This window comes from Tasmannia lanceolata, unplaced genomic scaffold, assembly GCF_043159265.1.
Source record: "Tasmannia lanceolata isolate RefF3 unplaced genomic scaffold, GAP_Taslan_0.1 ptg000019l, whole genome shotgun sequence".
Taxonomy (NCBI): domain Eukaryota; kingdom Viridiplantae; phylum Streptophyta; class Magnoliopsida; order Canellales; family Winteraceae; genus Tasmannia; species Tasmannia lanceolata.
The window spans coordinates 16,493,804-16,517,489 of NW_027518696.1; the positions used below are offsets into that span (position 1 = coordinate 16,493,804).

At 38.0% G+C, this 23,686-nt stretch overlaps 2 protein-coding genes across 2 annotated transcripts; both read right to left on the reverse strand.

The window, feature by feature from the left end:
• Positions 1 to 7,774: 7,774 nt before the first annotated feature.
• Positions 7,775 to 13,664, reverse strand: LOC143852362 (putative inactive poly [ADP-ribose] polymerase SRO3). The gene is made up of 3 exons (XM_077361744.1): positions 12,955 to 13,664; positions 9,311 to 9,552; positions 7,775 to 7,830 (listed from the first exon to the last, which is right to left on the reverse strand). The coding sequence occupies exons 1-3, from the start codon at positions 13,662 to 13,664 to the stop codon at positions 7,775 to 7,777; spliced, it is 1,008 nt and encodes a 335-aa protein (XP_077217859.1).
• A 737-nt stretch (positions 13,665 to 14,401) lies between these two features.
• On the reverse strand, positions 14,402 to 15,193 carry LOC143852363 (putative inactive poly [ADP-ribose] polymerase SRO1). Its single transcript, XM_077361746.1, has one exon. The coding sequence runs from the start codon at positions 15,191 to 15,193 to the stop codon at positions 14,402 to 14,404; it is 792 nt and encodes a 263-aa protein (XP_077217861.1).
• Between the last annotated feature and the right edge of the window lie 8,493 nt (positions 15,194 to 23,686).

Below are 23,686 nucleotides of genomic sequence, written 5' to 3' on the forward strand. Positions count from 1 at the left end.
ATAAAGGAACAAGATCAAGAGAAAATAAAATTACGAAAATCATAGCTACTAGGGATTAAGAAAATAAAAAAGCTCAATATTATGCCTAAATACACTCTCTCTAGCGAGTTTGCGAGCATGAACTCTGATGTGGATGAAGGAGATCAAAGAAGATCCAACTCTAGAGCGCCGAATCTCCAAGGAGCAGTACGCGAGCCTCTTAGCCACCTAATTACATTGAGACTTCCGCCTCATTAGTGTTAGTAGTTACATGCAAACATCCTATACTACCACAACGTTCCACCATAGCTTATCCTAGTAATAATAAATATTCAATCTTTTTTTAATTTCCTAAAAAGTAGCAACAACCAAACCCATCCTTAAGTTGCACGTAGCATTCCACCCCTCTTGGAATCAATCATGTCCTCAAGGTTGGAATTAACCGCTGGCCCGTTGGCGAAAGATTTGCACAGAACCTTTCTAAATTATTCCCTCTTCTCTTTTTCTTTTTTCTTTCGCCGCTGGCTTTCTTCTCTTTGTCTTGCGATTAGTCACCAAGTGTTGAGGAAGCTCCATTTTCAAATCGATCTGATCGTGTTTTTCATCAAAGCTGCATCGTCGTACTTGTTTGGAACAACTACGATTTTGGCACAAGAATAGTCATGGATGGGAATCTTCTTGATGGTGTATAGGTCGAGAGGGGCGACGACTTTGCCGAAATTGACAAAGCTTCTTTTTTGCATTTTTCTTTCCTTCTATTTTCATTTTTTCTCCCTTCTTTTCCCCTATTTTTCTATTTCGACGTCTCTTTTTCATCATGTAGGGCTTCTCAATTTTCATGCTGATTTTTTTTCAAGCCTTCTACGAATCGTTGTTGTCCTTCTACCATTTTCAAAACCGGTGCTTTAATCTTTTCCAGATCTTCATGTATGGATTCCCAAAAATCCGAAGAAGTAGCCATGGTGAAAGATCGATGGCTCTCATACAACTTTTTACAAATTTAGATCGATTCGCAACGCGATTGATCTTCTTAAAGGGAAGATCGGCCTCTTGATCCACTTCGAGGGAAGGATCAATCCTCCTTTGTGAACAAGACACGTTTTGGAACAAGTTTTTCATTTATTAAGTAAAAAACATCAATTACAATTCACCTTATAATGACTCTCCCAACTACCAACAAAGTAGGAATAAAAGCTACAAAATAGGAAACTAAGATTATGTGCAAACATCCTATCCTACCACAACGTTCCACCATAGCTTATCCTAGTAACAATAAATATTCAATCTTTTTTTAATTTCCTAAAAAGTAGCCACAACCAAACCCATCCCTAAGTTGCATGTAACATTAGCCACACCTATAGGGCCACTGAAAGCCCATATTACTACTTCATTCTTCAAAGACCTCCAATCCTCTGAGGCCTCTGATCCCCAAACTTGAGCCATCAAAATTAAGTTTGACAATCCCATGGGAAGGAGGGGAACAAACTTGGATAACTTTGGGATTGTTACTAGATGCCCAGCAAATCACTTTCCAACAATGCCACAAACCATATGCTGATACAAATATGAAACTTTCTAAAGTTTGCACCCAATATATGGTTAAGGCAATCACCTTATTGAATAGGATTTGGACTACTGGCTTTGTTTGGTTGCCAGGTTTTTTTTGGTTCCTGGGAATTATGTGGGAGAAAAAAAATCCCAGGAGATTGGTATGAAAAAAAAAGTCCTAGAAGTATCCCGGTAAAATAAAAATCCCATGTTTGGTTGACCGGACTATGGGGGGAAAGAAAAAAAAACCTTGTTTGGTTGCGTTAACTGTTGGGAAGAAAAAAAATTCTTCTCAAGCTTATTTTTGGTTCCTGGGATTATTTTGGGATAGGATGAAAAGGCAATCATTACAAAAGTGAGATTAAAAAATTCACCACACAAGCATTCATTACAAGAGTGGGATTAAAAAAAACCTAGTGCTAAAAGGCAACCAAACATGGGATGGGACCAAAATTTTACTAAAACTTCCTGAGACAAAAATTTAACTTTGCAACCAAACGGAGACGTGCCACAGAATTTTACCTTTCCTCTTCCATGGAGCACCCGTTTCCTTGTTAAACCTTAATTTGTGATTAAAATAAGAACGCTTCTAAAAGTTAATGCAAAATAGTCCTTAATGATTTTATATTTCCCATTTACTCCTTGCTTTTAGAAAGTACTTGCCTTACCATCCAGCCATGAGCCAGCCCATACCATCCAAAAAACAAACGGTAATTCCTCTCCGACATCAAATTTTTTCAAAATGACAAAATTACCCTTAGTCTCCTCCACACCATATTTGAACACTCAACTAAATGGGTTGGGGAAGTGATATATTCGACCCTTTTTCTTCCTTAGGCCACCCCCAATGTAAATAAGCCTTCGTCCGTCAACAGATTGGAGGGTAGGATTTTAATTCCAATAGAGATGATTTTTGGGACATACCCTATTTACGTTGAGGCAAACATATGAAGGTTTAGATCTTTGAACAAGTATTATCAACACCATCTAATATCCTCTATTTTGTGCGATATGATGCGAGGGCCATCTTTTTCGAAAGCCTTTACATAATAAAAGAATGTGTAGCAGACCATGTACAATGGGCCCATCTATTATATGTGCACCTAATTACAGACGCCATATAGAATCTAAACCATTCACTTGTTTGGCCTCAATATGAATACGTTGTGACCCAAAGATCATATCCATAGGATGATCCTACGCTTCCAATCTACGATCATCCAATAGAGATGATTTTTGGGGCAAGGCCGATTTATGTTGGGGCCAGCAAATGGACGGTTTGGATCTTTGATCAAAGTGAGCCCAAGTGATTTTTTTTAAAAAATATACTTTATTTCATATCTATGCAAAGATGTACCTATTTTTTTTTTTTAAAAATATGATGAGCCTACATAGACCTGCCGGGTTTCACCCAACCCGTACGGGGTCCGGGTCGTACGGGCCGGGTCTAAAATGAATTTTACGGGTCACAATTTGGTGAACCCGGACCCCACCCGTACAGCTGGGTGGACCCGCGGGTCACCCGATTTTTTTTTCTATTTTTATTCCCACACTATAATAGGATGATCCAAACCAACCATGTGGTGGGCCATAACGTAAATAGGTTGTGTTCAAAAGATCATGTCCATAGGATGATCGTAGCATGGAGGAACTGCATATTATTATTTGTGGAAACCTCCGTAGATCGGAGGGCTAGGATCATCCTATGGAAATGATTTTTGGTGGGTGACCTATTTACTGTGTGCGGTTTAGATCATCCATCCTATTATGTGGTCAATACAGTACTTTTTGAAAGATATGGGCCTATAAGGGCTTACACCATATAAAATCTTGTTCATTTGTGTTTTTATGGGCACCTGCGGGTCCATCCGGCTCGGCCACCCGACCCGAGCAACAATTTGCTCAACTCGACCCGACCCGAGTTCCAACCCAACGAGGTTCAACCTGACCCGACCTGAGGAACCCTTTTTGTTCAACCCGAACCCAAGTTCAACCTGACCCAACCCGAGATTTTAACCTTAAAAAATAAAAAATATTAAAAATGTCAGGTTCACTCGGGTCGGGTTGCCAAAGCCCTCAATTCGAACCCGACCCGAACTCAACCCGGGTTGAGAAACCCGAACCCGAACACGACCCGACCCAACTTTTTGCCGGGTTGAACCGGTCGGGTTCGGGTTGAGCCCGCCCAAGTTGCACCCCTGTAGTAGTACTACTACTATGAGAATGAACCGTGAAGAGAGAGAGAGAGAGAGAGAGAGAGAGAGAGAGAGAGAGAGTGGGCTGTGAGAAATTTTGTCATTTTAAAAAATTTAAAAGAGAAAATAACGGATTGGTGGCGCTATGACCTCAGAGGAAAATCCGACGGAAGAAGAGTGGTCCGGCGGGCATTGAAAAACCGTTCTAATATTTACATATGATTTTAGAACTGTTTTCCGAAGGTTGCTCTCTTGACTTTTCTCTGATATCTTATTGGCTGGATTCTTGCTAGTGCTGGTTGCATCAATCTCTAAGAGGTATGCTAGGTTTTACATTGAAAATTTACCCTAATATTGCCCTGTATTAGAATTTTAATCTTTCAATAGCGTATCTTACTTAGCAGATCTGCATTATTTCCTTTCAATGCATTTTAGTTCTATTTTTGCTTTGAATTATTTTCCCTAATATTACCTAGATTGGGGATTTTATGATGATAATTGGCATTGCATTCATTTTTTGGCATTTTTCTCATTGGATTCATGTTTTATCTGGCATTTTTGCACTACTCTTGCCCTAGGATATTGACATACTAGATTGATCTATATTTCATTCTATCAAATAATCTTCTTATAATTTATTGTGGATTTCTTGTTTTAATAATAATTTATAGTCTTATTCTTGATCTGTGGGAAATCGATTTGATTGGTGGAAGGTTTTTTCTTGAATGATTTTCTTTGAAAGTATAGGGGAAGAAGGGTTTTTTGGTTATATGTTAGGGTTGGATGTCTTGATTTTTTTATCTAGCTGTTGCAAAAATAGGCATCATCTCTTTGATTGGAGAAGCTTAATATGCTTACAACGCTGTTGCAGATTTGTAAGTCAAGGAATTCTACAATTTCATATATAAGTGCTATTATGTGCTAATTATTCCAACCTCTAATCTTTCAATAAATTGGTTTTTAGTTTCTTATGCTTTTAATATAATTGACTTACATGCCATTCAGATTTTATTCTAAGGCTCATTGAAATAGTGCACTCATCAATTACATTTTTCCATTTGGCTAGCATAAATATGCTTTTTGCTTCTGTTTTCTAATTAGCTATAGTGGGATGTAATCTACGACCCACTAGTTTTTCTCTCCCGAATTGTTTGTCTAATGATTCAAAACCTGTCAAAAGACTGTGCAATAAACATGGGCATGTCATTTGCAAATAAGATGTGAAATGGGTTAGCCTTCTTCTTCTGCTTCTCACTGGTTTCACTTAGTTAAGTCCTGGTTTTATGTTTGGTTTAGATTTTTTAGATTTGGCTTTTGTTCAGTATTAGCTCTGTTCAAGTTCAGTTCAGTTCTAGTTCAAGTTCAGTTCAGTTCTACACACAGAAAATCTGGTGGTAGCTACCCTTGTGAGGTCCCATCTGCACTCTGAATCCTCTGAAGAAGATCAAGGAACACCAGTTACTAAACTACTCTCAGATTCGGAGGAAGAAGCTTCAGATGCAGATTCCCATCCCCATCTCATATGCCAACCTAAATAAGGATTGGTCTCCTGGACTTCAGCAAGTTCCACTCAAGGAAAGAGGAACTTTGGTGGAAAATGGAAATCCTGCTCCATTGGTGGAACCAACTCCTTTCTTGGATGCTTCCTCTGTGGGGAAATCTGTTCTTTTGGAATCATTGGCAAAAAGATCAAATGAAGAAGGGTCACTGAATTACATCTTACCCGAGCAATTTGATGAGAAACTTCAACCATTATCCTTCATTCAATTCGTCCTCTACAAGCTGAACAATGTCACTCTCAGTGAAAAACTTCTCAGCTTGTGCAATCTAAAGGCATCGATGACTCTTTATCCGTGAAAGAGAAAACGGAAATCTTCAAGCTTATTGATGCTGAGCTATCTCAGTCTCCTTCTTCTAATGAATCTAACTCCTCATCCAATAAGAAAAAGAAGAATAAGAAAAGCAGAAAGAAAGCAAAGTCTTTCTTCCAACAACACATGGTAGAAGAGAAGGAAATTTTTTCTAGCTATGAGGATAGAGTTAAGCAGCTCCTGGTTGCAGCCCCCATTGAAACTGCCAAAGATCATTTGAATACCACGTTTCTTTCATCTGGTTTGGGTAAAACCACTCAGACCTTCTAAAGGACCTTTTGAAAGATCATTTATGAAGCCCTAGAGCTTTTACTCTTGAAATCAAAAGGATTCTTCTTCTTTCTCTTGAGCATTTAATTTGTGCATTTACTTCCTGTCAAGAGGCACTCCAGAGAGCATTGATTTGTAATCTTTAGGAGTGACTGTGAGCTTTGAGTGTTGTGTACTCGCTTTTACGAGGCTTTGGGAGCTTTCTTCTTTAGTTTTATTTCTTGTATTTACGGACAAGAGTTATACCCTTCGAGGTGGTGTGCAATGTTAGACAATTGATGTGCAAATCTGTAATTTAGGATTCAAGAATACCTTATAACAAATTAACCTCACAACTTGAAGACAGAGACCAATAATACTATTTTCTGCAATAATAATCTGTAAAGAAAAAGAGAAATCGTTAGATCACTTATCGAGTTGAGGCACGAAGAATCTTCGCTGTCCTTAAGGCAAATCTCGCCCCCTATGACGAATCAACGGTGCAGATGGGCGTCTCGACGTATGCCTCCAGGATACAACAACTCTCGCTCCAGGGGTGTTCACTCACGCAGCCCGGATGCCTAAGAACTCGCTTATATTTGCCAAAAGCCTTGAGCAGAAAACCAGAGAAGAGAAAGAGCAGAAGAAGAATCCGTCAAGGATATCTTTCTGTTTTCTCTAAAATCGATTTTATAGAAAGGTAATCGACACGTTAGGGTGAAACGTTGCACTCTTTTAGTGCGTGAGAGACGTTTTCCAAACGGTCACTAAGCCACGATTAAGGAATCTCAAACGGTAAAAAAGAGTTAAAACAAAATAAATAAATTCTTGACCGTTAAAAGGAAAAAATAAATAATAGAAAAAGAAAAGCCTTAAGTCCACCGCGCGGCCGGCCGAGCAGGGTGGCGCGCGTGTGTGGTAAGATCAAAAGCCCACCGGACCCAAGTGGGCGATTCGTGCGCGTAGGATCCCCATGACCTCTTGCTCATTCACAAGACTAAGAGAGTGGAAGTATATATATGGCCACTCTTATCCTCTCACACTTCCCATCTAAGACTAAAGTTTTCTCATGACTTTAGTCTTTTTGGAGGGAAGCCCAAGTAATTTGAATGAGAAGCCCAAAAGCATACATATAATGACTAAAAACACCCCATTGTAAGTTTGAATTACAAAAAGACTTTTTTCACATAAAAAATCAACAATCCCCCACTAATTCAAAATTACAAGAAATAAATAAATCATAAATGTAAATAGATTTGATCAAGGCAAAATATGTTATGCATCAGTAGAGGTGTCTTTTGGGCTTGAACCTTTACTTAGTGTAGGTATATCGAGTTTATCAAGTACTCGGTGAACATACGTCATGAACCAAGCACTTTTAGTAATAAACTGAGACAACATACCACACACACAACACAGAAGGCATAAGCAAGTTCATACGGTGTCGCACTTTTCGGCCATGTGCTATGTCCTGTTTTCATGAGCGCTCTAAAGAAATTAGCCCATTCTCATATGAAGCGGCCACACTTCCCACTTCAACCCGAATTTTCAAATTTTCAAATGAATTTGAAAAATAATTTATCCATTTCTGAAATAATATTTGTAAATCTCTTAAATAGCTCAAAACTATTGGACAGTTAACCACACTCTTCCATTCTTTTTCTTTACTGATTTTCAAAACTCTTCCCAAACATTTCCCTACTTATCTAAATAATTTCCTTCCAAGATTGTTCCCAATTCCGAACTTTGTAACTATGCACCAAGAAAAAAGAAAGAAAGAACATACACCAAGTATTTTTAAATCTAATTACCATAAAATCATAATATACTTTCAGTAATGGATAAATACTGCTTTGGGGAAGGTGTTTTCTCAGTACAGAGACTAGCAACGGGAACGCCATGTTGTGATCTACAATTGCGTGAGGAAATCTGTCATTTTACTGTCCTTGTGCACTTATTGGAGGGGGAGGAGGCAGCATGAGTGGAACCTAAACACCATAAAAAAATACTCCATGAAAGGTAAATTCTATGTACAGTAAGGCGATGTTTGGGAACCATAATTTTTTTTCATGGAATATTATCTTAGCAATTGTTGAGAGAGTGTAGAGAGAGTAGGAGAGGGAGAGAATCGAGAAAGCATGAGTGAGGATATGGTGCAAAGTGGCTGAAAAATATAGAACACAAAAACTCTATTTTGAAAAATAAGCAAGTGTTGAATAGAGTTTTTATTTTCCTTATTTTGCAGCTACTTCTCACCCCCTCCTCACTCATGCCTCTCAATTCTCTCCCTCTCCCACCCTCCATGCCCCTCCCAACTACTTGATAAATTAATATTCCATTGAAAAAATTTCATGGCGGCCAAACATGGCATGACAAGTATCAATGAAAATAATGTTGGCATCGTACTGCTTGAGTGGGAGGTCTTGATTTTCCAGTTGAAGAAGATCCCGATGTAGATTTTCTCCTCAACAGTTCTAGCACATTCAAGCAATGAAAAACATGTTTAGCTTTCTTGAACAAATGATTGGAACATGCAGAAATGGAAGAAAGTAGAGGTGAAACTTGGGTTGGGCCCAACCTCAATGGGCCCAAAGGTTTTAAACTGATTTTTTCTCGCGTTGGGTTGGCCTTCCCTCAAGTTGGGTTGGGTTAGAATTGGAGTAAGCCAACCACATTAATTACGGGTAGGATTACGCTATAGGTGTATAGGCATTGGGCATCCAAACCTGAACATGATCTCATCCTCCTAATTTTATTGCAATTTTACCGCGACCCAACCGAGCTGAACCGAAATCCAATATCCATTTTTTTGGTATTTCTATTATTTTTTTGTCCCATAGCTTACTTGAACTCAACCCAACCCAATTTGGACAGTTGGGTTAGCTGGGTTGGGTTAGGGCTGACGGATTTAAAGTTGGGGAGGGTTAGTGTTGACCATCTCAACCTGAGTTTCAGGTTAGGTCAATTTAAGGTTTGTAGAAGATAAAGTACAAGAAATAGAAGATAAGATTACATGAGATTCAGATAGAGTTTAGAAATCCAGTGTTGAGTACTTTATTCTATAAGGTTACGTAATGGTACCTCTGGTTGAGTTAGGGTTGGCCTCAAACCGACCCTACCTGGCCAAGGTTGCACTCCTAGCAGAAAGTAATATTTTAAGGTAGAATTTGTTAAAATATAAAAGATTATATACCGCCTTCTCCAACAGCTTAAGCTTTTGGAGTAATTGGTTGTTTGACATGGTATCAGGGCAAAGGTCAATTGCCCTGGGTTCAAAACACCTTGGTATTAAAAATCCACATGTAATAGCCAACCCAAAAGAGAGGCCAGTGTTCCACCTATAGGCCAACCCAAAAAAGAGGGGTAACGTGTGAGGGGAAGTGAGGGGAAGTGTTAAGTATAAATGTTTAAATAACACCAACTCCAACGGCTTAAGTTTTTTTGAAAAAAATTGTTCAGAAAATCTACCTTGAGACAGTTTTGTTGCTGTGAAGCTCACAGCATATCTAGGGAGAATGTGGGTTCTCATGTGGGTCTTCCAGACAAGGTAGCGCTTTGGATTTCTGAGATCATCAACGCCATTGTCGAAGCTTCCACTGCTGGGTCCAAATTGATCGGAACCTTCTGAGATTTGCTCCGTATATCCCAGAATAACATTGCAGAGAACCAAGTGAAATTCGTTGTCAATGTCTGGTTCTGAGTGAGATGCACTACAAAACAATTATAGATTATGTCTTTAGCTGAACAATTAGACATACAAAACACAATTCTTTTATCTATTTGCAAGTATTTTGGTGTATTCATGTAAGATTATATGATTGGACAATTACAAAGTTTTGAATCTTTCAACTTTTGAATTGGCATAAAACACCAGGAACATTACGTAAAATTTCATTTACAAAAGATCAAATATTAAAGTAAAAGGACTTCATAACACCAATGAAGTCAGAAAAAAGATTTTTAAACATAGAAAAAGGGGAATTTTAAGAGAAATACAAAGCTAAATACAATCACTATTGATTCTACCTAATTTGCAACTACGTGTGTCAAGCTTCAACATGGATACAAAGTGTCGGACAAGGCAACCCCCTAAAATCTAGAAATGGTGACACATCCATACAGACATACATATAAAACTATTGATTACTACCATAATTTGCAACAATATAAATATGACATTCATTTAACCAACTAATAAATCATAGGATTAGTCAACTATAATCTAAAATAAATGTGAGATAATCAAATAACAACAAATTCATCAATTCAATATTGTCACGCCCCGACCCCACTGTGTAGATATTGTCCGCTTCTGGGTTATAACCCGCCCCAGTTTTGTTTTCCAACAGCACTAACCGTGCCCGACCCACTCCGTGGGGCCCGTCCCATGGAGATGCTGAAAAATTTCTACATAGGGAGAGGAGAAATCCACATATATAGCTCACTAACTTTTCCTCCCTTTCTGATGTGGGATCTTTCAATCCACCCCATTAGGGTCTAACGTCCTCGCTGGCATACTGTACTGGATGAGAGGTCCCACTCTGATACCATTATGTCACCCCCGACCCCACTGTGTAGATATTGTCCGGTTCTGGGTCATAACCCGCCCCAGTTTTATTTTCCACCAGTACTAACCGTGCCCGACCCACTCCGTGGGGCCCGCTCCTTGGAGATGCTGAAAACGCTTCGACATAGGGAGAGAGGGAATCCACATATATAGCCCAGTAACTTTTCCTCCCTTTCCGATGTGGGATCTTTCAAATATAATTCTCCCCAGTAACTTATGTGCAGTGAGAAAGGGAGACCAATAGGATACAATGAATATAATATTTGAGTAAGAGTTTGTTTAGGATTTTATGTTCATGGGAGGGGATATAACAACAAATATTAGTTAAAGAAGAGCTAAAAGAAGAGAATATAATAAAAGAAGAGTTCATAGTAAAAGAAGCAAAATATTCAATAATAAACTAGAATGCCACAATTGACATAGTACAAAAGCATTTTGACACACCCATGTTAAGTCTGAAACTTATAGGAACACATTTAAAGTTTTCAAAGGAGTGTCGACATGTGTGTCGTGTTGGACACGTGTGGACATGTGTGTCAACAATAAATTCGAAGTGTCGGCTAAATCATAGAAAAAACCAATATAAGAAGAAAATTTGGAAGATATTAAGCAATATGTAAACCTTTATTATCTCATTATATTGAACTTCCTTTAAAATAGGAATCATGCCACCGCAACGAGAAAAACACCATATAGCAATGGAAAACTAACTGTTGATATCATTCGACCGTTAAAAAAGACATTATGGAGACGGTTACAGAAAATCCGTTGCTAATAGCACACCATTGGTGATGGCTTTTTGTCATCTGATGCCAAAACAAAATTTATATTATAAATTATATTGAAGTGGATTAAGCCTAAGAAGGAGCTCAAATTGAACATGGATGGTGCCTTCAAAGTCAATCCTGGTTTATCAGGTGGAGGAAGAATTATAAGAAACCATAAATTATAAGATTTTGTTTGATTTTTCTCACTTTTATGATAATGACAATAACTTGCAGGCAGAGACTACAAGTATGTTAGATGGGCTGAGGTACTATACAGTATTTGGCCTATCTAACATTTGGCTTGAAGGAGACAGTAAAACTTTGATTGATATACTCATTGACAAGAAGGATCCCCCATGGTCCATTAAATATTATTGCCAGGGACTTCAATCTTTGGTTTTAGAGTTGAGGCTGAAAGTATCAAATTAATTTAGAGAAGCTTACCAGACTGCTGACTCTTTAGCTGATTTTGCCAGTAAAAGAAAAGAGAATCATGCATACTAGCAGTGGAAGGACCTTCCTAGAAATGCTAGGGCCACCTTAAGATGTGACTCTTTTGGCCTTCTAGCTATTCGCTATAAGTAATTTCCCTTTTGTTTTGGCTTTGAGGTAAGGTGGTATTTCCATTTATACTTTTCTATTCTATCAATAAAATTTTGAGGTGCCCCCAGGTTCCTAGATAAATTCTGAAAAAAAATATGATAAATGAGAAATGAACTTTCTTGGAAAAAAATTGGTTGACAAGGGTTTTCTTCTTTCCTTGTTTTTAGAGAAAGTTTTATGCGAGAATTTTAAAATCTTCGTTAAAATTCTTAAGCAAATATTGGACTGTGCATTTTGAAGAGAAATATTTTCCCAAACATGCCCTTAGGCCTGTTTGGATTGCAGGAATTTTGTGGAAAAGTTTGGAAAGGAAATATTTCTAAAATTTCTTATTTGTTTTATACATGAAAAGATATAAGTTGAACCAATCCTATTCAATTTTTACATAGAGGGACTTTCTATTTATGATAATAGCCTTGTAAATTAACAATAATCACATTATTTCGCTCTAAATCATGAAAAGTAAAAAAAACAAAGAGAAAAATTTCTATCAACAATGATTTTCTTGCAATCCAAATAGGGTCATAGACGCCATATATTGTTACGAATATTTGTTCATTGTAGTGTACATAGCGACGTCTATTTGTCCTTTGGTGAAGGAATTTAATTGTCCGTCGCCAATGAGACCATTTCTTAAAGTGGGCAAGATATATGTATTTTCATTCGATGGTCTGATCCAATTCTTTTATATCTAATAGGCTTCGTTATGGATGATGGACCATCTCTCAAGGAATCTCCCACATTAGACGATCCTAACCCTCTATTATAGAATGAGGAGAATGCCAAAAAATGGATCGTTATGGAGAAATAATAATGAATATTTAAACATTTCCAATCACATTAAATTGAACTTACCATTAAAATATGAATCATGCCATGGCAAGTGGGATCCGCCATCGTTTTCACATGGTCCAAACCGTTCCTCAGAAAATCAATAGAAATTGATCTATTCTATGGTCAAGACGTTTGGGCCCAGCATCTGAATAGTTTGGATCACCAAAATGTGGCCCCACACATATACTAAATTAAAAATCTGAAAATGATATATTCACCCCCTTTTCTACCCTGGGCCACACTTTCGAGCGTAAAAAAGTGTTGGTGGTCCCGGGAAGAAAGTGGGGAGAATATGTCACTTCCCCAAAGAAAGCTTCCTAATAAAATTAGGGTTTGGTTACCTTGCAACATGAGAATAGTCTTCATGATATAGATAGGCTCCAACTTTGGAAGAGGACCCATCATGCAATCTTCCATATTCCAGCTCTCCAAAACCATGCAAAATAAAATTCTCCACAGCTTGTGGCGATCCACCATACCATCCATAAGCAACATTGGCATCCCCACGAAGTAACTCAGTCAACCTCATATATCTCCGAAATTCCTGTAACCTTTCTATCCTCTTGGCCCCCTTATACAAGCAGCAATGGATAGCGGTCACCTTCGCCTTTTTATCCATTTCCCTCATCCCCTTCATAAATATATTCTTAATCTTCTTATAATCTACACTCTCCTCATTCAGCTTCATTCCTATTAAGTTGAAATCTAGCTTTACTATACACGCAACATCAACGGCTGGGATTACATCCTCTTCTTCTTGGGAGATACGAACCCGTTTATTGGAAGTTGGGGGCTGAGTTTCTCCTTTTTCTTCTGCAATTGGTTGATGAACACTACAGGGGAAGAAACATTTCCCGGAAACATCTATCCAAGCGATGGATCGTTCTGATCCAGAAGTCAAATCAGTTTGTAGCATACGAAGGAAATCTATGAGGTAACGATGACTTTGGATTTCCAAAATGGTGGAAGGAAATCCTGAAACAAAAGCCGTCTTGAGTACTTGGAAGTTATCGTATGGGTAATCAGACCATTCTGAGTGTGAGTAGAACATGATTCGCGCTGGAGTGGCGCTTTTTTCAAAACGGTCTTTATTCTGAAATAGCGGAGAAAGAGAACTGGTTGGCTGCATTTTTTTCAGAGAGAGATAGAGAGAGAGAGAGAGATGCGGAGGAGGAGGAGGAGGAGGAGGCGGAGGAGGGATGGCAATGATGATGATGATGACGTAGGGCCAGATAGCGGAAGCTTTGATATCAAGAGGGTTGTGAAAAAAATGAAAAGGGACCTGATGATGATGATGACGACGTAGGGCCGGATAGCGGAAGCTTTGATATCAAGAGGGTTGTAAAAAAATTGAAAAGGCACGTGCGAAGGGTGTTGGAAACAGACGGGACACAAGCTTAATGGGCTGTTGAAATCAAGAAAGGGAGTTTTCAATATGATGAGAATGAAAGAACTGTTAATGGGTTAAAGAACAACAAATAGAATGATATTGAATGGGAAGTGGGATCCGCCATCGTTTTCACATGGTCCAAACCGTTCCTCAGAAAATCAATAGAAATTGATCTATTCTATGGTCAAGACGTTTGGGCCCAGCATCTGAATAGTTTGGATCACCAAAATGTGGCCCCACACATATACTAAATTAAAAATCTGAAAATGATATATTCACCCCCTTTTCTACCCTGGGCCACACTTTCGAGCGTAAAATAGTGTTGGTGGTCCCGGGAAGAAAGTGGGGAGAATATGTCACTTCCCCAAAGAAAGCTTCCTAATAAAATTAGGGTTTGGTTACCTTGCAACATGAGAATAGTCTTCATGATATAGATAGGCTCCAACGTTGGAAGAGGACCCATCATGCAATCTTCCATATTCCAGCTCTCCAAAACCATGCAAAATAAAATTCTCCACAGCTTGTGGAGATCCACCATACCATCCATAAGCAACATTGGCATCCCCACGAAGTAACTCAGTCAACCTCATATATCTCCGAAATTCCTGTAACCTTTCTATCCTCTTGGCCCCCTTATACAAGCAGCAATGGATAGCGGTCACCTTCGCCTTTTTATCCATTTCCCTCATCCCCTTCATAAATATATTCTTAATCTTCTTATAATCTACACTCTCCTCATTCAGCTTCATTCCTATTAAGTTGAAATCTAGCTTTACTATACACGCAACATCAACGGCTGGGATTACATCCTCTTCTTCTTGGGAGATACGAACCCGTTTATTGGAAGTTGGGGGCTGAGTTTCTCCTTTTTCTTCTGCAATTGGTTGATGAACACTACAGGGGAAGAAACATTTCCCGGAAACATCGATCCAAGCGATGGATCGTTCTGATCCAGAAGTCAAATCAGTTTGTAGCATACGAAGGAAATCTATGAGGTAACGACGACTTTGGATTTCCAAAATGGTGGAAGGAAATCCTGAAACAAAAGCCGTCTTGAGTACTTGGAAGTTTTCGTATGGGTAATCAGACCATTCTGAGTGTGAGTAGAACATGATTCGCGCTGGAGTGGCGCTTCTGTCAAAACGGTCTTTATTCTGAAATAGCGGAGAAAGAGAACTACTTGGCTGCATTTTTTCACACAGAGAGAGAGAGAGAGAGAGAGAGAGAGAGAGAGAGAGAGAGAGAGAGAGAGAGAGAGAGAGAGAGAGAGAGAGAGAGAGAGAGAGAGAGAGAGAGAGAGAGAGAGAGAGAGAGAGATGAGAAGGAGGAGGAGGTGGAGGAGGGATGGCAATGATGATGATGATGAAAAAATTGAAAAGGCACGTGCAAAGGGTGTTGAAAACAGACGGGACACAAGGTTGTATGGGCTGTTGAAATCAAGAAAGGGAGTTTTCAATATGATGAGAATGAAAGAACTGTTAATGGGTTAAAGAACAACAAATAGGTTGGATTTTGAGGTGTTAAAAGAATCGGTAACAAGGATATAACTTGAAGGAGGAATTGGTTAGGAAAGAGGGAATTTCTTGGGTAGTTAAATTATGGATGTTGAGTTGAAACAGAGGGGTTGACAATCGGTGATAATCAAAGGGCCGGGGTGACCGTGGATCTTCGTGATATGGCGAGAGGATGAAGAAGAAGAAGAAGTTGCAGGGAGAGGAGAGATGAGAGGAGTTGAATATGTTATTCTACGGCTTTTGGCTGCTCATGGCATGATACAGAGGCTTTTGGCTGCAAATGTGATTATATGGATGAATAGATTTCCAAACTGCACTCCTATGTTACCTAAATTACCATTCTACCATTTTTTTTCTTGACGAAAAGTTTCCCTTGTTTCATTACTGAAATTTCCAAAATAGGCTCATTAAAAATAAGAATTTGACCACCATTTTGTTCTTTTATTTTAAGCTAATTAATTAAAAATGAGTTATTTACCCAACCCAACCCAACCCAACCCAACCCCACCTCTCTCTCTCTCTCTCTCTCTCTCTCTCTCTCTCTCTCTCGCTAGGTGCTTCAATGAGTAATTTTCATGCTTCTATTTCAAATGAAGTTGTGGCCAAATAGTTCACCCTTTTCTAAAACAAGTATAGTAAGATCAAAGATTAAAACAACAATGTATAGGATGTTATAATTGCCAAGCAGGATTATCGTTATTTAACGATCCTGGCAGTTAAAGATAAAAAAATGCAAATAGAAAAAAGAAATCAATTGAAAAAAAAAGATATAAACATCCAATAACATTTAATTTATCAAAATAGGTAAAATAATTGTTGTTATAATTTTTCAACATTCATATTGGGTTTTTACCATTATTATCATAATACAAGATCTACCTTCTTGTGTTCTTTAGCTTCATGCTTTTGCGACCTTGTCGGTCTTGGGGCTCGCCCCTCCTCTTAATATAAATTTTGGCCATTTAAAAAAAAAAAAAAAAACAGAATATCATTATCGTCGCCGCCGCCATCATCATTATTATTACTATTATTAGCAGTAGTAGTAGTATTACTTGATTGTTATGGGCACATCACTTTTCAAATTAAATCTCATTTTTGTCCAGCTAAAGTTTAATTGTAATTGGTATTGCCCCAGGATTTTAGTCCCATGTCGATTTTGAATAGCATTTTCCAAATGTTTAGACCTTATTTAAAGGGTTCAATTTACACGCAAAAGAGATACTATCAAATTTCTCAAATAAAATTCTAAGAAAAATCCATAAATTACAGAAACTTTGAATTTTTTACATTAACTGTAACTAGAAATCCTATTACTTTAATCTTCATTCATTACAATCACCTCACCCATAGGTTGTTGTCACGCCCTGATCCCACCGTGTAAATATTGTCCGGTTCTAGATCTTCCACCCTCCCTAGTTTTGTTTTCCAGCAGCTAACCGTGCCCGACGCACTCGTGGGGTCCTCCCCCTGGAGATGCTGAAAACGTGACTCCACGGGGAGAGGGGAAATCCACATATATAGCCCAGTAACTTTTCCTCCCTTTCCGATGTGGGATCTCACAGTTGCGAGGGTAGAAGGGCATCTCACAGTTGCGATGGGTAGAAGGGCATTAAATGCTCAGGCACCTATATGTAGACACAATGGAATTTTCAAAATGACGGCGATTAAATGATCTTATCCATTCAATTACGGCTTGAAATTTGCAGTCTTCAATGATAAATGGGGAAAACCTGAAAAAAATCCAAAAAAATAAAATAAAAATCCTCCCGGATTGATCGATTATGATTTTCAATCACCATAGATACGCCATGTTCAACGTAATATTAATGAGCTTTAAAAAGAAATAAAGGATACAATATTTACCGTATTTTCAAAGGGGAGGAACAATTTGGCACATCCATTCAAATTTGGGCGGCCATATCATTGATTTCAAACAATTTGTTCGTGGGTCCGATCATAGATCGAGCACTTAGAAATCATTTCTTTCCATTACTTACATCTTAATTTCAGAGTGAAATTTAACATTTTATATCTAATTTGAAGCTTCAATTTAACAAAGAGAAAAGTTAAGGGCATTTTGTCAAATAGAAATTTCTAAAATTGTTCTTGGGGTTTTTTAGTGAAGTAGGGGCATTTAGGTAGTTATTAGGAACTTGGGGGCGGTTGGTGAAAGGCTAGCACGAGCCTCATCCAGAAACCAATTAAGGTAAGGGAAATCTTTGTGGCCAAGGGTCGTGACCTGTATCTTTAAGTTATTTGAGCAAAACACTTAGTTCGATTACCCAAAATGTGTCTGAACGAATCAAGCAAACACGCCGAAAATCCCGAAACTATCTCCACTATTAAGTACCCATTCAATCAGGACAGTGGAAAACTAAGTGAGTAGTGGGGAATTTCAAATTATGCCTTTTATACTCTTGCCATATTTTGATAATGGCACTACTCACTTAGTTTTCCACTGTCCTGATTGAATGTTTGATTTGATATCATTGGAGTATTGTGCTTCAAATTTGGTAGAGCGGATGTCAATCATCCATACTAACAAAAAGAAGAGGAATGCTAGATTGAAGGGAGACCCTGTAATAATAAAAAACAATATATGGAGCTACATTTCATTAGTGGGCCTCAATATCGGTTGACGTGAACTGCCTATTTATTAATATTTTCCTAAAGGCCGACTGAGGGGACTGCCAATCAGAGTTTCCTTGATTTTTCAAGTTTATAGAGGGTGTGGTGGATGGCGAGATCGTGGGTGACCTATTACTGAAATATATAATGTCGATGTGCGATCCGAACTTGCCGAACTACGTCAATCTAATTAAGAGCTTCGACAAATAGTGAATGAACTTTTAGAAAGAGCGTCGGCTCCTTCTTCTCCTTGAAGTAGGAGAAGTGCATCATTTAGACATGAAAGGAGGAATACGAATGAAGATGGTGACTTCTCTAGGTCTGTTGAACCTCCAGCAGCAACGCCAAACGACCAATGGAGTATGGAACGTTTAGCTAGAGCTCTTGAAGGAATGGATAGAAGAATATAAGTGAATGTTCAGGATTTTTAAGACAAGCTCAATCCCGATGAGTATTTTGATTGGATAGCATCACTAGAATCATTCTTTGAATGGAAAAATCTCTCAGATGAAAGAAAGGTGCAATTTGTTGCCACAAAACTCAAAGGGCATTCTCGTGTTTGGTGACAACAATATCAAAACAATCATGAAAAAGGGGGGTTAGAAGAATTATTACATGGGCAAAGATGAAACTTAAGCTAGATGATAAGTTTCTACCTTGGACTATTCTTAATCTCTTTACAAGAACTTCCATCAATATGCCAATGAAATGATCAATCCGTGGCTAATTATACCGAACAATTTTATAAATTATTGAGTCGTATTGATCTGAGTAAAAATGATGACCAGCTTGTGGGACGATAATTGAGTGGACTTAAATATAGTATTTATGGAGAGCATGTAATGCATTCTCTTCACATTCTTGAAGAGGCGTATCAAATGGCTCTTAAGGCCGAAGAAACGTTCAGCTGAAATTCTTTCAAGAGGGGTGAATCCTCTAAGATAACGAAAGAAAAGACTTTTTCTCAAGCTCAGAAGAATTCTTCACACGCTTCTAAGCGTCTAAACTCACGTGACGGACGAGGAAAGGAGCGTAGCATGGTTGTTACGCCACTAAATTCTTATTTTAGGTGTGGTGAACCTAGACATAGGGCATGAGTGCTCTAAGAAAAAGGCTGAAATAAACATTGTTGAAGATGAAGTTGTAGAAAATGAGGAAACAAAAGAACCTATCTATGATGAAGAACTTGAAAATGAAGGAGAAGAAGAGTATTGTAATCCTGATTTGATCTTGATAACCTTGTTATTCGTTGTGTGATCTCTGTCCAAGAGGATGACAAGTGGATTAGACATATTATTTTTCTAACATATTGCACATCATATGGGAAAAAATGTGTACAGTGATGATTGATTCTAGAAGCTGTGAAAATATGGTGTCTAATGCCATGGTTGAATAGCTTAAACTCAAATGTGAGTACCACCCTAGACCTTACAAAGTTTCATGGTTTAAACGGGAAGATGAAGTCATGATTTCTAAGAGGTGTTGAATCAAGTTCTCAATTGGAAAATATGATGATGAGATTTTATTTGACGTCCTTCCTATGGATGCTTGTCATCTTCTTCTTGGAAAGCCGTGGTAATTTGATATATGTGTTCACCATTATGGAAAAAGAAACACCTACTCTCTTATTAATCATCGGTTGACGTATGTGCTTCACCCATTGAAAGACAAACCTATTAAGGCACAATGGGATAGTCAAATCAGTTTGCTATCCTACCAAAAGCTTTGAACAATGTTGCGAAGAAAAGGAGGCGGTCTATGATTTGGTAGCTATTGGAGAAAGTCAAGAGTTTGGAAAAGAAATTTTAATAATTGTTTCTAACTTGTTAAATGAGTTCAAAGATTTTATTCATGATGAATTACCTCATGGCGTTCCAGCCGTGCGTGATATTCAATATCGGATTGACCTCATTCCAGGAAGTACACTCCCTAATTTGTTTCATTATCGAATGAGCCCAATAGAGCATGTTGTATTACAAAGACAAGTTGAGGACATGTTGTAAAAAGGACTCGTAAGAGAGAGTCTTATCCCTTGTGCCGTTCCAACCATTCTTACTCCTAAAAAAGATGGGACGTGGAAGATGTGTATCGATAGTCGTGCTGTGAACATGAAAACTGTGAAGTATCGGTTTCTAATTCCTCATCTTGATGATATGATTGACATGCTTGGCGGTGCAAAATTATTTTCAAAGATTGATTTGTGAAGTGGTTATCACCAAATCTGAATTCAATCTCGTAATGAACGGAAGACAGCATTTAAGACAAAAGTGGTCTCTTTGAATCACTTTTAATGACATTTGGATTGTCTAATGTACCAAGAACTTTCATGAGACTTATGACACAAGTCTTGAAGGAGCTTTTGGAAAGATTCTTCATTCTGATTTGTGTACTTTGATGGCATATTGATTTACAGCAAGGATGAAAAGTCACACATTGATTTACTTTGATGACATATTGATGTACATGCCATACTATATTCTTAGGCCATGTTTGACTGTAGGATGCATCCAAATGGATACTGAAAAACTCCAAGCCACCATTGATTGGCATTTATTCAATCGGTGGTTCATAAAAGGTTTTAGGAGCATAATCGCTCCTATGATAGATGTGTTAAAGCAAAAGGTGTTCCAATGGACCAAGGAGGCAGAAAAGAGCTTTGAATTCCTAAAATCAAAGCTTACAGAAGCACCCGTGTTGGATTTACCCAATTATCCTAAGACATTCCAAGTTGAATGGGATGCCTCACATGTTGGCATTGGTGTTTTCCTCACTCAAGAAGGAAGTCCGATAGCCTATTCTAGTGAGAAGCTGAGTGATGCCAAAAAGAAGTATTCTACTTATGATGTTGATATATATATATATATATATATATATATATATATATATATATATATATAGATAGATAGATAGATAGATAGATAGAGAGAGAGAGAGAGAGAGAGAGAGAGAGAGACTATAGTTCAAGTATTACGGTATTGACGTCATTATTTCATGAATAAGGACTTTGTTCTCTATTCAGATCATCAAGCACTCAAGTTTTTCAATGCAAAAAAAGTTGAATCCTCCCCATGTGAGTTGGGTGTCCTACTTGCAAGAATTCACATTTGTCCTTGATCACGAAGCTGGTACAACCAACAAGGTAGCAGATGCTCTCAACAGAAATTATAGTTTAGTCACTACTCTTTCTTATGAGATTAGGTTTTGATCTCTTGCCAAAATATCATTCTATGGATCCATTCTTTTCCAAAGTGTTGCAAGACTATCAAGAAAGAACATGCAATGACTATAGCGTGACTAATGGCTACCTCTTCAAAGTAATTCAGCTATGTCTACCTACATGTTCATTACTACTGCATTATCACTGAGTTACATCGTGGTGGACTTGGTGGGCATTTATGGCGAGACAAGACAGAGTCTCTTGTAAAGGAGCCATACTTTTGGCCTACATTGAAGAGTGATGCTCGCTTTGTGCAAAGGTGCCTTATTTGCGACCGAGAGTGTGATTCTATTTGCGTCAAAATGTGGGTTTATATCAGCCCCTACCTATACCTGAATGTCCGTGGGAAGGTCTCTCTATGGACTTCATTCTTGGCCTACCTATGACTTAACGTGAGTGTGACTCCATTTTTGTTATTGTTAATCGATTTTCTAAGATGGCCCATTTTGCGCCATTCAAGAACTCCACAGATGCATCTCACATAGTGAATCTCTTTTTTCGAGAGATTGTTTGCTTGTACGGAGTTCCAAGATCAATTACATCGGATAGAGATGTGCGATTTGTAAGTCGCTTTCGGTGTACTCTATGGAGAGTCATGGGAGCTCGTCTACAATTCTCAAGTGCGTATCATCCACAAATTGATGGACAAACAGAGGTTGTCAATGGATCTCTTGGGAATCTCTTGCGAAGCTTGGTGGTACATAATCCAAAAAAACAGAAACTTGTACTACGACAAGCCGAGTTCGCCATTTGAGGTTGTGTATGGTCGAAATCCTCGTCATGTTTTGGACTTTTTACCTTTGCCATGTCCAAATTATACAAGCATGGAAGAAGAAGAGTTTTCTGAGCATATACAAGCAATGCACAAGCAAGTTCAACAAAATTTGCAAAACGTCACACTACTACAGAGCAAAAGCTGATGCACATAGATGCCATGTTAAGTTTAAAGAAGGAGATCTTGTTATTGTGTATCTTCGCAAGGAAAGGTTTCAAACGGGGACTTATAACAAGTTGACAAAGAAAGTTTGGGCCTGCACCATAAATTACAACTATTCACTTACTAGAGGCTTAATAAAATCATCTAGATAACCAATTATTGTCAGAATTGTTAACGATTTTTTAAATGAATTTTCAGAAGTTTCTTAATTTAGTTTTTTCTAAATACTCGTTAAGGGTATTTTGGTATTATTGTGATGTGGAGCTCGTGTTGGAATTTTATGAACAAGAATCAGCCTTTCACTTTTCTAGGAAGGTTCAGCTTAAAAGGCAATATTTCTCCTTGACGTCAGCTATCGAAACATGTTTGTTTTTTGTGCGACTAACGGAGCTTACTTTCCCTTCCAAAGTTAGTCCCACATCGCAAAATAAGAAAATCTTAAACGTCCCATAAACCTATATAAGGCATAGATGAGAGAAGGTTTACAGACTGAAGACACTAGAAAGACTGAATAGGGCATTGAGATTGGATGAAGGTCCAGCCGAGTTCGAGTAAAAAAACCTAGTGCACAAATCCGAGAGAGTGGATTCCGATAGGGATCATGTTCTTGTAGATCCATAAGCCTAATAAAGCCTCACGAGCTTTAAGGCATATATGCCTTGCAAGCATAGGCTTTTTAAACATAAAAGTGTTTGGTACGCCTTATTTGCCTTTCAAGCATAGGCTTTTTAAACATAAAAGTGTTTGGTATGCCTTATATGCCTTTCAAGCATAGGCTTTTTAAACATAGAAGTGTTTGGTACGCCTTGCCTTGAGGCATATGCATATGAAAATCCTTAGATGGTCTAGATTCACTCAAAGAGATTTAACACAATCTGATCGTCGGATGAAAACATAAATCAGCATTTGTTCGATTGTCCCCTTTGTTGTCTTTCAATTCATAAAAATTATTCATGTCACCTCCTCTATTTTGTGTTACGCACCATTTTCCTTTTTATCTAGTCCTCCCTTCAAAATTAAGTATTGTCTATGCGTGAAAAATTAGATGTCATAAAAATGCATATAAGCGAACTAATTGCTAAAATCAATGAAAAAAATTGAATGAAACGTTTTAATTAGCAATGGTTTCATTTTGAAGTTAAGAAAAATTGTTAGAATCATTTAATGAAATCATTGTTAGAATTGTTTAGCAAAATGATTATTAGAGTAAATCTATAAAATGCAACCATTCGCTTGCTAGGAGGCTTAGCAAAAATCATTTGGACAAACAATTATTGTCAGAATTGTTTACAATTTTTTAAATGAAGTTTTAAAAGTTTCTTAATTTAGGTTTTTTCCATATACTCATTAAGGGTATGTGGTGCTTCGGGGTGTAAAGGAGCCGAGC